This window comes from Emys orbicularis, chromosome 18 (genome assembly GCF_028017835.1).
Source record: "Emys orbicularis isolate rEmyOrb1 chromosome 18, rEmyOrb1.hap1, whole genome shotgun sequence".
Lineage (NCBI taxonomy): Eukaryota > Metazoa > Chordata > Testudines > Emydidae > Emys > Emys orbicularis.
Window position 1 is genome coordinate 8,030,869 of NC_088700.1, and position 17,085 is coordinate 8,047,953.

Sequence of the window (17,085 nt, forward strand, 5' to 3'; positions counted from 1 at the left end):
AAGGCAAAACATCCCTCTTGGGTTTGCAGTGTCTGCACAGAGACATTAACCTCTTAGCTATGGCACATAATGCACATTCATATGAAAGAAACATGAGGGCACCCAGACCACACCACAGGCTCTCAAAGCCCTAAGTACCTCTGCTGTAAGTCGGTTTTTCATCAGCGAGCTCCTGTCTGAACACGCCAATGACCTTCTTGCAACCACTTAACAAGCATAACCATAAACCATTTCCCAAGATCACCCTGCATAAAGGAGAATGTCAGACCAGCAGGATTTCATACAAAGGATCTGATTTAAAAAAAAACCAACAACCTCCCTTTTCAGACTCACAAATATATGCTGCTATTTTGATATCTGAAGGTGCCATGATGTAGCCAGATATCTAAAGGGCATCAACGGCACCCATACACATCTGTGGGCACAAAACTGTGCCTGCACCGATTTGCTCATCTCTAGATCTATCGGGGCAGTGGTGGGTGTCAACGGAAGTCCCGGCTGAGGTCTAAATCTGCACTGTATACAATATCGTCACCAATTTCAAAAAGTGCCGCTTCATTACCAGCCCTGCGATCAATAACTGACAAGGGACTTTGTTGGGTCTTGCAGCGAGATGCCATATGATTTGGGGGATTTTTAAAAGGAATTGAGTAAATGCCATAGATCTTCAGAGTCCAATTACTACAGAGCATCTGGGCATCCTGTTATTCCTTAAGACGGTGCAACACTCACACTTAAAACCTGCCCTAGACTATCTTCAGGATACATCGTTCCCAATTAGAACAAATGGAGCTGCGTGTGCACACTGAAGAGGATATATGACCCTTAGTCTACATAAAAACTGGACCTGACAGATTTTATAACTGAGAAGCTTCCACGGAGGCTGCTCTGAGAATTTCACACCGAGAGCAACAGCCTCTGTTCTGTTGACTCAACTAACATTTTTATGAGACGGCTAAATTCCCCGAGTGGGAAGGATAATCCCCAGATAGAAAAATGTAATTTTTCAGCATGTTCTGCATTTACGTTAGGGAATGTAACCGTTTAACGTTTGTTGCTTTTAAAATCGGACGTCTCCTCGGTGTGTAAAAAATTAGATCGAGTTTAAAGGCCAGAGATTTTCAACAGCAGCTTCCAAGAACGGATAATGTTTAAAGTAGGATTATCATGAGGCTGCTAGAAGAGAACTCGAATGTGAAATTCAGGTTGCTCTTACTACTGCATTGCAGCAGTACTTAGGGTACGTCTACACTGCAATCAGACACCCATGGCTGGCCCGGCCAGCTAACTCGGACGCAGACTAAGGGGTTGTTTAATTGTGGTGTAGGGCCCGAGCTCCAGCCCAAGCCCAAATGTCTGCACCACAATTAAACAGGCCCGTAGCTCAAGCCTGAGTCAGCTGGCCTGAGCCAGCCGCAGGTTTTTACTTGCAGTGTAGACATACCCTCGGAGTGCTAAGCACTACAGGCGGGGATCGAGACAGCAACTGAATTCAACCCTATGGTCCAGGTAAAAGGGTTCATTTTTATTCACAACATGCATCGCCCCCTTTCCAGGGACTGGTTCGAGATGCACTCACAGTGCTAGTGCTCCGTTCAATACACTCAAGCATGCATTTCAGCGGAACTACTGGGATTTAGCAGGAGCCATAGTGTGGATTAAAACGATGCCCATTCCTTACTAACCACGTTGTTTACTGAAAATGATTATTACTGGGCCAATCCTGAGAGCTGCTGAGCGCTCACCACTCCGGCTCGAATCGATGGGAATTGAGGTAGCTGCACAACACACAGAAGAACCAGACCGGTAATGTGGGGCTAGAGGAGAACCAAACCCTGCAACGTGGCCGAGACGTTTGTGTAAATTCGGACTGAGGCCTGATCTTGTAAACCTTGAGCGCTACTGAACTCCCAAGGAGGCTGGGTGCAATAGTGATACAGCATCAGGTCCCTAGTGGGTAAGCAGGGTGGGGTACCCTAGGAACAGACTACTTACCGGAGGGCCATCTGCACCGGGCATGCCAGGAAGACCAGGTTTACCCAGAGGTCCCTAAAAAATACCAAGCAACAATCAGAATCACTGCAGCAAAAAAGTGTCCCCATGAAGTTATTAAACACGGACAGTCAGAGAACAAAGGGCCCCATGTTTCAGGCACATCTTTTGCTTTGTCTGAATCTGGTCTCGCAAATGTTGTATGTAAAGGCAGATCCCTTAGGAAAGATGCAATGGCTCAACAAGCAGGGCCTGATCCTGCCCCGCCTTTCACATCAGTGCAAACTGAGCGCACGGTTGGTGCAAAGCACTATCATCCTGACTGGGCAGCATTTTGCACTGATGTCAATGACCACGCAAGGTGCAGGGTGCTGGAAAACTGGGCCCACAGAGCATAAAATTACATGCTAGAAAAACCAACCATTATGACAAATGGAAAGAATGGGGGGCTGCCCTATCTGCTCCCCCTTCTTGTTTGAATACAGTTATGTTACTTTCCTTTCATAATAGGAATCCCGATCCCGTGACCATGTCAGTGAGTGGCAGTACTGACACAACTTGCGCGTGTAACTCAGCAATTAAACAAGAAACGCCGTTATCCTTTAAAATTATAATCCATTCTGTTCATTTTTCTCCCGGACAGCCTTTGGTCAACGATCCCATAATACTGTACAATAAGGGGAATTCTCATGTTGGGGTCAGTGATACATGCCAAGGAAGTCAGTGGTGTGGGAGTTATGCAAATGTACTCGGGAGCATGAATTAGTCCCGGTCATTCCAGTGGGCAACATTTTGCCTGATTTAAAGTCCATGGTGTTGCATGGGTGGGAAGGTAGAATTTGTCCAGTGAGAGCAGTACAATAAGCAAAAATGGAAACTCGCTGTAACTTGGCCCATCTCCCTGGGGGAAGATCCTCATTAAATTATCTGAATCCCCATGCCCTTACAAATGCTATCCCTTTATACATCTCGGCATATTTAGCCTCAGAAACAAACACTTTTAAGTCAACTCCTAACATTTTACATAGGCTGTCTTCAAAATGTTTCTCTTAAAATGGGACGTGAATACAAATATTATGAATTAGAGACAAACTCGGTTTCCTCCTCTCTGCCCTGTCTGGAGCAGGAGATATTAAACTTTCAGGCATACAGCTGTAAACAGATGTTGCATGAGGGAAAGGGAAGTATCTGAAGAGGCAAATGCATATTAATGGCAACAGCTGACTTATGTCACAGCTGCAGTGTATTAACGTACTTTATCGCCTGGTGGACCAATTGCACCCTGTGGACCTGGAAGACCCTGTGAAAAGAAAAAAAGGGAGGGGCATTAAGAAACAAATTAATCATTCTAAATGTATTTTGCAGCATCTCAGTGTTGCATCCTAACATTTTCAATGACTTGGTATTTCCAATAGTTATCGAAATGTCTCACGGAAGATACTAACACTTCATTTTTAGATATCTTATTTCATCCATAGAACTGAAAGTGCTTTACAAATGAGGATAATTAGGATGAAATTCAATAAGGATAAATGCAAAGTACTCCACTTAGGAAGGAACAATCAGATGCACACATACAAAATGGGAAATGACGGCCTAGGAAGGAGTACTGCAGAAAGGGATCTGGGTGTCAGAGTGGATTAGAAGCTAAATATGAGTCAACAGTGTAACACTGTTGCAAAAAAAGCGAACATCATTCTGGGCTGTATTAGCAGGAGTGTTGTAAGCAAGTCACGACAAGTAATACTTCCGCTCTACTCCGCGCTGATTAGGCCTCAACTGGAGTATTGTGTCCAGTTCTGGGCGCGACATTTCAGGAAGGATGTGGACAAATTGAAGAGAGTATAGAGAAGAGAGACAAAAATGATTAAAGGTCTAGAAAACATGACCTATGGGAGAAGATTGAAAAAATTGGGTTTGTTTAGTCTGCAGAAGAGAAGACTGAGAGGAGACATGATAATAGTTTTCAAGTACCTAAAAGGTTGTTAACAAGGAGAAGGGAGAAAAATTGTTGTTGTTAACCTCTGAGGATAGGACAAGAAGCAATGGGCTTAAATTGCAGGGAGGGAGGTTTAGGTTGGATATTAGGAAAAACTTCCTGTCAGGGTGATTCAGCACTGGAATAAATTGCCTAGGAAGGTTGTGGAATCTCCATCATTGGGGATTTTAAAGAGCAGGTTAGACAAACACCTGTCAGGGATGGTCTAGATAATACTTAGTCCTGTCAAGAGTGCAGGGGACTGGACTAGAGACCTCTAGAGGTTCCTTCCAGCCCTGTGACCCTATGATAAGTATTGTTTTCAAGATGGGGAAAATTGAGGCACCCGGAAGGGAAATGACTTGCCCAAGGTTATGCAGAAGTTCAATATCAGCACTGAAGACTATGTCCCCAGGTCTCCTGACTCCTAGTCCTATAGTCACTGGACCCTACTGCTTCCATAATGATTACATTAAAAATCAGAGATAACACTGTGCAGCAAATTTTGATTTAGAGCCAGATACCTGACTCCCGTAGTCAAGGAGATGCTTGGATCTGGCTTCAGTCCATTACAGCAGCAGGAGCCAGCTGCAAAATGTGGATCCAGAATAAGGTTGTTTAGATTTAGAGCCCAGGCTCCGCCTTTAGGAAATGCATTTATTGCTAGTCAACACTTTTTTTTGCGATGTCCAATCTGAACCACTCTGCAGGTCAGGACTTGTGATGGGAGGCAAAGCGCATACAGAACTATAAACCCGACTCTTTCCTATCAAGGAGAAGAGCTGTCTCTTGCCTTACCTGAGCACCTGGATTGCCCTGTTGTCCTGGTGGCCCCGGCTCACCTTGAGGACCCTGCCAGGAAGCAAAGCAAGAGCTGAAGGGAGCTCAAAACCATAGGAGAAATAATGTCCATCCATAGCATTATGGCCAACAGTTATATACACATCAATTCATGCTAAAGCAGGGGTAATGAATTCTCATGCGACTAGGTGTAAACTGACTATTGTTGGGGTCAGGAAGGGATTCATCATTCTCAATTGTGCAATTGTGGAGGGCTGTGACTGCCTATCTCCAAAGCACTGCTAGTGGCCACTGCTGGAAACAGACTATACCAGCTACCAAATGCTATTGAGTTCAGTTATTTAGCCACAGAAACCATTTCTTCATAGATTTTATTTGTGCATGCTGACATGGAGGGTAGAGTTATTTAAATCACAACCATAATCAAAAAATACTTTGCTCTTACACACATACACAATATACACACTTATGTGCTTGTGTAAAAGTATGTAACCCTTCATTCAAGGAGTTGACAAGTCAAATAATTAATCCTCACAGCCCAGTTATGAATTACGATCACAGCCCTCACTTTAGATGCCATAGCCAAGTGAGGAGTACAAGATCCCACAGGCTGAGTCTTTGGCAAGACCAGGAAAAGAACCCAGGAGTTCTGATTGCCAGGGTCCTGGTCTCACAACTAGACAACACTTCCTCCCACGTGTATATGGCAGTCTTCTCAGGGGAGGCATTATTGATGGGTGAAGGACCATTGTAGAGGACCAGCCTATACAATGATTAAGTCCAACTTAAACCATGCTTAGGCTTTGTCCTGGCTCCTCTGCATACAGGTGAATTTGACTCATGTAACTACAAAGTATATAGTTTCTTTCTTGATTTAATGATTATATTTTGCTGTTTGGCGTAACAGCATAAATCATGACGAAAATGTTTGATCTTCATAGGGATGTAATATGTAATTTCATTGCAAATTATAATAAATTCACCTCCATTAACCATAGGAAGATATTCTCCATGGCTTGTACTGGCTTTGAAATCAACAGGGACTCAACAGTGATTATCTTATCTAGGTATAGTCAATCTTACATTAGATTTGTAGATGTTAATAGTGAATACTTACCACATTCCCCTTTGGGCCTGTTTGTCCATCCATACCAGTCACACCCTGAGTAGAGATTAAAAAAAATAAACAGCATTAAATTGAGAAAACATCTGGCTATTTTGAGCCAAAAATAGCAGGAAGATGCAGTAAAAATGAAATACTCTGTGGCCCTTTGGACTAATAGGAACAGCTGAGTGGAAACAGAATGTTTTTCTAAAGGTGCCTGGCAAAGCAGCTAGTGCCAAGAATTCATGCCAGGTTGTTGGATTATTTTGATTTGTTGGGTTATTCAGTTTTTGGGGTTTTTTTCCCAAAGGCCATTTCAACATTTTTTCCATTGGCTTTACCTGCCTGCAGAGAAAAATCAGCACCATTGTGCAAATACTGTATATTGACTGTAGGAAGATTGTCTGAACAGTGGACAGATTTATAGAAATGGTGGGCCAAAAGATATCACATTAGAAGACAATGGATGAAGTAGGCAGAGCAATGTTAATTTACACCAGGTGAGGATTTGACCCACTGTGTTTTTGACGGTGTTTTTGCTGAAGGCTGGTTGAGACCCCCATAGAGATGTTGCAGTCCTTTAGAAAATGCAGCTTCTTACATCGGCAATGAAAGGAATTTATATATGGAAACCAGGGGAAAAAATTCAGCTTCATACATTCACGGAGTATCATAGGTAAGTCTATGACATCACTGCTCACAGCCAATCAGAAAGCACCAGCTGGGGGTCCAGCATTCTACAGGTTGATTCCTTGCACAGGACCAGAGATCAGTTTTTATTGTGCACTCTTACTAAACAAGCCACTTTAGGGACCAGATCCTCAACTCCCATCAAGTTTCAGTGGAAGTTGAAGGCCTCTGAACTCACTGACTAAGGGTGTCATGTCCTCTTAAAGTGGCTGGTCCATGAAGGGAATAAGAATCTATGACTGTTGCCAGTGAAGGGAATATCAGCTAGAGGCATTGGGTGTTGAAGTCTTGGGGATCAATCACCGAAGACAATCCCTAGAGCTGGCGAGCTTTGGTCTGCTAAACCCAGGGTTGTGAGTTCAATCCTTGAGGGGGCCATTTAGGGATCTAGGGCAAAAATCTGTCTGGGGACTGGCCCTGCTTTGAGCAGGGGGCTGGACTAGATACCTCCTGAGGTCCCTTCCTACTCTGGTATTCTATGATTCTATCTCCTTAAAAGGCCTGACTGAAAAGCTGCATGTTCTTTTCTTGGATTTAGATTGAAAAGCGGGAAAAAAAACTATATTAAACCAGGCTTCAGAACACGCAGGCAAAAGTTAATAGAAAAGCCACAGTGGTAATAAGTTATGTTCTTCCTTTCAACTTTGGGCTAGATGTTTAATTTACTCTATGGGCCAAATTCCACCTTGGTATGCATAGGTGTGACTCCACTGAAGCTGGGCTCAAAGCAGGGCTGAATATGGCACTAGAGCTTTAACTCTCTCTTTACACCTCCTGCTAGGGTGACCAGACAGCAAGTGTGAAAAATTGGGACAGGGGGTGGGGGGTAATAGAAGCCTATATAAGAAAAAGACCCAAAAATCGGGACTGTCCCTATAAAATCAGGACGTCTGGTCACCCTACCTCCTGCTTTCACAACACAGATGCATAAAATTATCCTCTTGGATTATCTGCCTGAGTGCCTCAGTGGGACACGCTAGCTGGGACTGGAGAACTCAGCAGAACTTATTGAGCAGAACAGCAGGAACAGCAGGTATGTGGAGTGGTCTGTGCAACTTACCGGCGGTCCTGAGGGACCCGGTGGCCCTTTTGGTCCCAGCAAACCTCGGGGTCCCTGCAGGCGGAAACAAATACGCTTAGAAGCTTAGGAACAGTTAGGAAGAGCCCAACCCAAAGCCCTTCTGAGGTCGATGGAAAGACTCCCATTGACTTCAATGGGCTTTGGCTCAGGCCTTAAGAGAATCGGGAAAAAAGGTATTGCCCAGCCAAAGCCCACGCTTGGAAGCTCAGTTTTCAAAGCGAGGCATCTCAGACAGATCCCTAGGTAGACAGACTGGGCATGTGGGTCTGTGGAATGCCACATTTTTAAACCTAGGCCCTTTGTTACATCTACACAGAAATAAAAGACCCGTCGCACCACGCTCGGGGGAAGTGACTCAGGATCCCAGGGCTCAGGCTGCGAGCTATAAAATAGCAGTGCAGATGTTTCGGCTCAGGCTGGAGCTCAGGCTCTGAAACCCCACAAGGGGGGAGGATCTCAGAGCCCATGAGCCTGAATGTCTATACCGGTATTTTTAAGCCCGCAGCCCAAGCCTGTCAGCTGACCCAGGCTCAGGGACTCACTGCCATGGGGGTTTTATTGCTGTCTAGATGTAGCCTTCGATACCTTCATTCATTGTCATGGACGAAAAGTACGTTTAATTGATGGACAGAACAGAAGAGTAAAAATAAAAGGTTACAAGATAAAACACGATAGTTTTTAACATTAAAACAGAGTGCATGGGCCTGAGCCTGGAAAGACTGAAGCTTAAGTACAACTGGTCACTAATGTTACCATTGATAGTCTGCGTATTTTGGCAGGGCTGGAAAATACCCATGTGCTTAAATCTTTGCATGCCTGGGCCTCTGAAAAACAACTCCCTGGACTGAACTGGCTTCAGGGATTTTAACAAATGACAGCAGAATGGAATTAGATGCCTACAGGAACAAATTCTAAGGTGCCACCAGTAAAACATAAAGGGCCCTACCCTACCATCAAAACTGGCATTGGTTTTGATGGGACCAGGATTTGGCTGATGGCATTAGAAGATGTTCATGCGGATTGGGGAAGTATATATATCAGCCAAAGTTTCTTAGATTATAATTTCTACCTACTCCCAACTGGGCCCTCAGCCATTTTTTTCTACTACTCATTTAAAAATAGTTTCCATGTGTGCATTATTGTCATCCAAATGTCTTCTCCATTACTGTAATACCTGAGCACATAAATGTTTTTAAGAAGTTAATAACCCAGAAGTTATTGCTTTAGACATGTATTAAGGAGCTAGCTAGGTTGATGAATCTTTCCCAGAAGTTAATCAGACATCTCATGTATAATTTAGTCCCAAAGAGTCTGTAAATGCCAACCCTTTCCTTTCCTACGTTCCCAACATTTCTCATCAGTTACTCTGGTATCACTAATCTGGTACTGACAACAACAAAACAGGACATGATAAAAGCAAAGCTGATGGCATGCGATAGTATTAAAAGGGATGTGAATTACCTAAGAAAATGTGTTTTGGGCACAAGAATCAGCTGATTTTAATGAAATGACAATTTCATTGCACAGAGGTATCTCCATATTGTCAGAGAAGGTTTTTGTTGTTGCCAATAAAGTCAGGAATATTTGGTGCTAGTAGCCACTGTGCTTTTGGACCTCCCAAATTGGCAGAAATTAATTCTTGGGAGAGCTGAGTGAATACCGCAAAACATTCTCTAGCAATATTGGTCTGAACTTCTACACTGCATTTGCTCTGGTCACGTTAGCATCCCCTTTTGGCCTTGTCTACAATAGGGAATTCCCTCCATTGCTAACCCTGGATCAGCTACTCCCAGGTTAGCAACATCAGGAGCCTTAGACCCTTATTCTGCAAAGATTTGCAGATGTACTTATCTTTTATGCCCTGTGGGTGGAATCCTGACCCCACTGAAGTCAATGGCAAAACTCACAATGGGACCAGGATTTCACCACGTGACTCCAATTCACAGGGCATCATGCTAAGTATCTGTGCAAGCCTTTAAGGTATAATGGCTTTAGTGTAGGTGGGTTGGGAACTGCCACTAGCATTTTAAGCACCATGCCGTTTGGCCATACTCTGAGCAGGGTTAGGTGACACAGTGATGTCTAACAGCCAATTTGTATTTGTAGTCTCAACAGCCCAGACAAGGCCCAAGTGTTCATTTTCCCCAAATACTCATGTGATCAAGTTTTTCCGGCATGAATGCCCATGAAAAACAAATGTTTAGCCTGTGTGTACTTGAATACTCATTGAAACCAAAGCTTACGTACACTTTCCATGAGCCATTCGCTCCACAGCCAGGCTGGAGGAGTTCTGCTCCATCCTACTTGACCAATCGCTGCTAAGCAACACAGCTCAAATTCTAGACTTTAAATTTTGACTAGGAGGCCACTGAGGACACAAAACTACTGAGACGTTTAGCTGAAAATGTTGGAAGAATAAATAAACTGGAGGAAATGTTTCTCGATTTATGAAATGGCTGTAAACAGGAGAGACAGAACAGATCTGCAAGTGACAACTAGAGTTCATTGTCTCTTCACTGCCTTGAAGATTTAATCTAACACACTGTGTAGCACTTTGTGACTATCTGCCACTATCCCTGCAAAGCACAGCATTAGCCATAGAAGCCCTGGATGACAGAATTACTGAGGTACTGCAGAATATGATGGCCACATTTCGAACTAGCAAGTACTTACAGGTTCTCCAGGTAGACCTCTGGGTCCAACTTCTCCATCATCACCCTATTTGGCAGTGGAGGGGACAAAAGAGAGAGAGAAAATCAGCTACGTTTCAGTCACATCGTAGGTGTCTCACCCTTGTTAAATAATAATCACGTAGAAAACCAACTTCCCTGGAGTAATAAAATGGTAGTCGTGCATAAGGAAGTCCTCATAAGCCTGGAGACTAATATCATGCGTGCAGAATTTACTGAAGATTAGAAATCATATAAGGATGTTTCATAATTCATGTCTGTTTATAAAGATGGATTTTGTTAACAGATGAGATATTGTAGGAACACTTCAAGGCTTGTGGGTCAATAAGCAGCAGAATTAGTAACTAACTGAACGGAGGAACCAATACAAAAAAGCCAACATGGCAATTAAAGTTACCCATATTAACCTGTTGGCTCCTTAGATTAGAGAAATTTAAAGATGGGGTGATTTTTACGTCATCTACTCCATCACCTACTAATGCACCATTGTTCCCTATAGAATATTCTTCATTGCTTTGTCCGGTTCATTTTTAAATTATTCAAACAATGGTGCTCCCTCCAGTTGACCTGGGAGACTATTTCACAATCTGATGGATATCACGCTTAGGAAATCAATATTGATATTCATCTTAAATCCTCTGTTAATAAAATACATCCCATTATTCCAAGTCAGACTCTATGTGCGTCATATTCCCTTCCCAAACAATTCCTCTTCCCTCTTGGGATTTAAGACTGATCACATACTCAGAGAGAGTTACTGTATCTCCTTACATATTGTTCAGCTGACGGACAATAATAATACTTAGGTCTTTTCAACTCCAAAGCACTTTATGCTTAACTAATTAATCCTCACAAGCTATCAATGAGATAGGAAGGTGTCATGCCTGTTTTAGAGAGGAAACAAACAAGTGACTTGTCTAAGGCTAACATGAACCATTCCAGAGGTGGGATGAGAAACCATTTTAATGTTTAGTCCCCAGCAGAGTCTGGAACTCCTGTCCCTGAGACCTTGTTGCATTTTACTAGCGCTTATTGAAGAAGGGTGAGTAAGTAAGTGTATTTCACAAAGAAAAAAAAATCATTTTGGGGTTTTTTTGTGTGAAAAATTAAAAAAAAAAACCACGTCCATTTTTCTGACAAAAAAAAATATTTTGGAAAACATTTTTCAGTTTTTATTTTTATCCCTTCTCTCTCCCTTCCTCCCCAATATTACATCCCTTTTTCTTTTCCTTCTTTTCCCTCTTTTTATTTTACCACCGAAAAAGGGAGATAAAAGGAAAAATGCAAGCAAAAGGGGGGGGAAAAACTCAACATTGTTCAGGTTTTCATTACTAGTAAAAAGAAATGGGAAACACTGAAAAATCCAAACATTTTCCACAAAAATCTTCATTTGGGTGGGGAGGGGGGGAGGGAGAGACATCAAAATGGGTTTCAATGAAAAATTTCAACCAGTTCTACATTTTCCCTTCACCGTGAACCCCGTTCAGTGCCATTGCTTAGTGCCACTTGGAATTAACCAGTTAAAACAAGTGCCAAACAGAGAGCATGATCAGAACTACTGTAATGTAGGCTGAGTTGTGAGTATATGTATGAATGTTGCGTGGATGCAGAATTCCAGTCTACCCCAAGACCTACTTTTAAAGATGATCAGCAGTTTGCATTAAATAACATGCCAGCACTGGCTTGCTCTTTGTTTTCATTACATGTCTGATATCACGCCTGCTTCTTGTTTACAGGGCTTGGTTCTGAATTCAAAAGGAAGCTGCATTCAGGGATAAACTTACCCTCTCCCCGTCATCTCCGGGTGCTCCTGGTGGACCTGATGGGCCTGGATCACCCTAGGAATGTAAGATTAGAATCAGCCACTTCAGGAAATCCCCAGAGAAGCCAAGCCAATTCTCTTCTCCCTCATGATGTAAAGCAGGTGTGAGGGAGAGCAGCGTCAGGCCCCACCACTTTGTTCCCCAATCTTCGTGGGACCAGGTGCTCAGTTTTCCCCCCCATCTCCTAGTACCCTCAAAAACCCGTTAGAATTATGGCCACTACTCTGTAGCCATATAGGACACTATTTATCGTGTGCACACATGTGATCCATCAGGCAGAGAGGAGCATCCTCAATCAACATCCGTGGTTCCCTTTTGCCACGGAACAGTGAGAGATCGTGTCCCACACTTGTCTCTCCACTCCCACACTTCTTGCTGAGATAGTTGTGCTTCTTCTCAACCTCCTGTCTTCCCAGTCCATGTAGGGGAGATCACAGGGCTTCAGGAATGGAGGAGCAGATTGTGTATGACAAGTATGTGGCGGGTGCGGGGAGGGAGAAATGTCACCATAGCCTATGGAGACCATCAGGAACTGGGTTGTATTATGGGTATGCAAAGGTGGGGGCCACTCGGTCATAGCCAGAAGAGCGCTGGATGGTGCCCTGCATGTGACACTTCACAAAACCTAGGGCCAGCCCTATCCTCCATGATCAGTTTCACTACTAATGACCATGCCTCCTGAGCTGCCCCTCCCTGATGTGAAACTGGCAAGAAGGAAACCATCCCTGTGCAAAGAACAGCTGCCTGTTCCCCCACCAAACAGGGAGATCGTGTTATCTGAACATCCCTATAACTTGAATTAACTTGGGATTTATTGGGGGATACCAAGATCCTGTTGGGTGTATGGGAAATGCCTTGTGGCTGACACGTTTTCTATCATCGAGGGCTAGAGCTTAATCTCAGGGTCCTTTCTACAGTATAACAGCAGCCTCAGAACTCACAGGGTTTGCTTCACTGGACTAGCACGATCCATCACAAACCTTCCCCATGACGTCTCACAATGGGTACGAAAACCAACCAGTGTGTCTAAGGTGCGCACAGCAGCTTCTTTGAGAACAGGGACCTTGGCTTTGCTGCATAGTTACCATTCCAACCCAAATACATTACAGCATTTTCTAGCTGGTTAAACATTGCCCTTATGTGCTACCTTTCCGCCCCAACATAGCATGTAATCGCCATGTAATCTCCTCCACCGCTAAAAACACTCCCCCCTTGCTTTATAAAGTAATAGTTACATTCTTGGGGCGGGGGGGGGGAGGGGTTGCTTGCCAAAATAGTTGGCTTCTTGCTTAAAAGCATACAGACGAATCCCATTTTTTTGGCTGCGTTTCCATCAACGGCACCATAAAAGCAGGTTTCGTTTCTTGCTTCTTTTCTACTTTTCTGGGGTTTGTTACCTCCTCCAAAAAGTCTGCTGTTTTTTTTTCCCCCTCCCATGTGTCTTCAGAAGCTTTCAATGGCTTCCTGCCATGTGGACACTGTGGTTGGATGTGTTTTTATGACATGTCCTATGCACTCCTACAGAGATCTGTAATCCTCTTACAACGGCCAGCCCACGATGTCTCCCTCTCAGTTCTAACCACACTCCACGCAACTCCCAACAGCCTCAGAACACCGTATCACTCCACACACACACACACACCCCGGTCCATTTGGGAGCTCAATAACCCTTTCTAATGTTCCATGGCCATTTTTTAAGATTGTCGCCAGGATGCTGTGGAAATGAGAACTTACCCTGTGCCCCTTCTCACCAGGCAAACCAGCCAACCCATCAAAACCTCGGTCACCCTACAAGAAAAGACAAGGTTAGTCCAGATTTCTGTTCACTGTTGTACCTCTTTCCACTTTGATCAGTCTCTGGGCCAAGGAGGGATCAGTTTTATCCACAGGCATTGGACAGTGTTTCAGCTTCTTATCACAGCCCCAAGGACGTCAGAATTAGAGATGAGAACATTCCATGATGTCATCTTACCCATCTCGCCGATTACTGCCATTGTCCATGTAATGATTTTTCCAGCCTATCTTTGTTTCTCAAGCAATGTGGCTTCCACCAATTCCCCTGGGACAGTATTCTACTGCCGAACACATCCCCCTTTTGGAAAGTTTTTGAGATATTCAGTCTACATTTTCATGGTCTAAATTTCATGCCATTACTAATCAGAGCCCCCTGGTAGCAACCTAAATACCAACTTTCCCATGTCCATCAGCACCTCTTCAAATTCAATCTCTAAGCCCCCTCAGAAAGCATCCCACCTTTCTGGCCAAAGCTTTCCCTGTAATCCTGCTAGGGACTCAAGTGGAAAAAAGAAACGAAACAGGAAACGGAGTTAATAAAATTAGGATCAAAGACAAGAAAGTTTATGGCCTAAGAAGGAAAATAGACAGATCTTAAATCTGATGACTTCACTTTGGAGTTTAAGTGGATGTTCCTTTCAATAAAGTGACTGAGGTTTCTGGTCTTACTTGAGAACCAAGAGGAAAGAAAATGCACATCATAAAACTCCTGTCCATCTATTATTCAGCACCCTGGGCAGCCTTTGCCCTGCAGAGGTCCATCACATGAAGCTGGTGGGATTTATCCTGTGCAAACAGAGCCTGTTGGAGGATCTCTCACAGCAGCACTTATCCATTGATATTTTAATTCACAGGAAGAAGTCGTGTGGAGGACTAAAGTTGGGAATTGCACCTCTGAGCTAAAACAGAGACGTTCCCATGGATCAGTTCAGCAGAGACTTGGCTATGCTGGACCTAGCCCCTGGGGTCTGCAAAGCAGAGTGTATAAGTAACCAGTCACCGCACCAAGGAAAATCACTAGTGGGCATCACACTCTATGTATGGCTTAGTCATCTGTAACCATAATGTACTCTATAGTGCACCATGCACTCAGCAGCTGACCCCTTGCAACCCACCTTCTTGCGCACAACCTGCTAGATAAATAAAAGCGGGGAGGAAGGAGGGCCTTATGCTTAAAGAGCAACAATAAACCGCCTGGGCATCCTTGGGCAAATCACGCCAGGATCAGAATTTGAGAGGAAAACAAAAAGAAGGTACTGATTTTGGGTGCTTCCATCTACGATGCTGGACTTGGCACACCTCACCCATAAAATAGGTTTTGTTATCCCTGTGTAAGTGCTGAAGTTACTTGTCCCCGGCCACATAGTAAACTAACAAAGTTGGGAATCCAGAAATCCTGTCTCCCTGCTCTGCCAGCCACTAAACACACGCTCATGCTAATTTAACTTATAATGGAATTATAGTTGCACACCTCTTCTCCTGTTCTCCATCCTGCTACTTTATAAGTAGGAGTAGTCTGTAACGCCAGAGCAATTTAAAGGATAAATCCACCCGGCAAGCAATCGAACTTGCCTACACAAGATACATGAGCCGTAACAAGATGGCTATTTTTTTTTGTCAAGTTCTAGAGTGCCCCTTGAAGTCTGCCCACAATAGAATTAGTCACCATCTCGGCTACTATTCATTATTCTATTTTTCACATCTCCCTGGCATTCACTCCTCTGAGGGCAGTCAACACTCCTTAACTTTACTGGATAAATGGTTTGCAGACTCCTTTCTCTGTATCAAGAAACTCCCATCTATTCCAGTTTTAAGTATCTACATAATTAACTACTTAACACTTCTAATATACAATTCCTTAGGCAAACTTTCTCTGCATTCAATTTGGTGGAACAGCTCCTTTCTTGCTTGAAAATAGCACAAGATGACAGGGAAGTAAGGGACTTCATCTCAAATATGACATTAAAATTCCACCACACACTTTGTAAGTTTCCTTACCCAGTTAATGGGTGTTTTTCTGTAGTTCGATTTCATGACGTTTTCAATGGCTCATTGTGTGTTTTTCATAATTGGGATTCCAAAGTCTTTGCTCTTCAACCACACACACACAGAGGGAGCATATTTCTTACTCAAAGGAATTTTTTGGTTTAACAAACCTTGTACCAAAAATCTCTCATTATTTTTGTCTGACCCTGGTGACTCATTTCCACCTCTAATGTTTCGAGCCCATGATTATACAGACACTGCTGGACCTTTCCCTTCCTAGTGGACTGAATTCCTTCGGTCTAGGGTCCATTTGGTTTGTGTTTGCGAGAGCAGACGTGAATGCAAAGAATATATAAATATGTAGAGCTACCTTTGGTCCTGTCTGCCCTGGCATTCCCCGGGCACCATCGCTGCCAGCACGTCCCTGAAAGAGAGGAAAGGCAAGTCAAGTACAAAAGCTGAGCAAGACCACAGGGACATCTGCTCTTTGGCTTGTGGCTGAATGAAATTTTATTTAAGTCAGAACCCACTGGCAATGGGACTGTTTCACTTGTGGGGAGAAAATGACCGTCTGTTTTTGTGGCAGCAGCAGCCCTATCTTTGCCTGGCTCTCTAACGAAGGGTACAATATAAAATGGTAGGGACCCTGGATGCCGGGACATGGCCATTGATTTAAAAGAGAAGACATGAATAAAATATCAATCAGCACATTGCAAGATATGTTAATTATGGTGTTCACAGATCGTAATGAGTTAAAAAACTTATTAGTAACCCAGGAGTGGGTCATGCAAAATAGTTTCTTAATTCTTCCGCCAGCAAGCAGAGCTGATGCTCTAGCAGGCAGAAGCAACATGTCGTTTAAGCTCAACCTCTTAACGTGCACCCATGGAGATGTGTGCACAGGGTAGGAGTACAACGTATGCTATCTCCTGTACGTATCCCGTGGGTCTGATCCTCCGCTCACACTAATGAGAATCCGGAGTAAGCCAGTGATTCCAATGGAGTTACAGAAAAAGCAGTGTGAGAGGATCAGGCCCAATGCATGCATGCAGGTATATTTTGGACGACTGAGGAGCAACCGTATCGGAGAAGATGGGAAGCGTGGAATAGAATGGGAAATGCACCTCACCCCATCATCCCTCTCT

General features: G+C 43.7%; 1 protein-coding gene across 2 annotated transcripts in view; it reads right to left on the reverse strand.

The window, feature by feature from the left end:
* The window catches only part of COL5A1 (collagen type V alpha 1 chain), a 241,082-nt gene that overhangs the window by 73,621 nt on the left and 150,376 nt on the right, over positions 1-17,085 (reverse strand). For both annotated transcript variants that reach the window (XM_065418816.1, XM_065418815.1), the window contains exons 17-25: positions 16,311-16,364; positions 13,895-13,948; positions 12,122-12,175; positions 10,321-10,365; positions 7,627-7,680; positions 5,889-5,933; positions 4,769-4,822; positions 3,248-3,292; positions 1,996-2,049 (exon numbers count right to left, since the gene is read on the reverse strand). In XM_065418816.1, the coding sequence (XP_065274888.1) occupies positions 1,996-2,049; positions 3,248-3,292; positions 4,769-4,822; positions 5,889-5,933; positions 7,627-7,680; positions 10,321-10,365; positions 12,122-12,175; positions 13,895-13,948; positions 16,311-16,364 (459 nt within the window). The remainder of the gene's footprint in view (positions 1-1,995; positions 2,050-3,247; positions 3,293-4,768; positions 4,823-5,888; positions 5,934-7,626; positions 7,681-10,320; positions 10,366-12,121; positions 12,176-13,894; positions 13,949-16,310; positions 16,365-17,085) is intronic.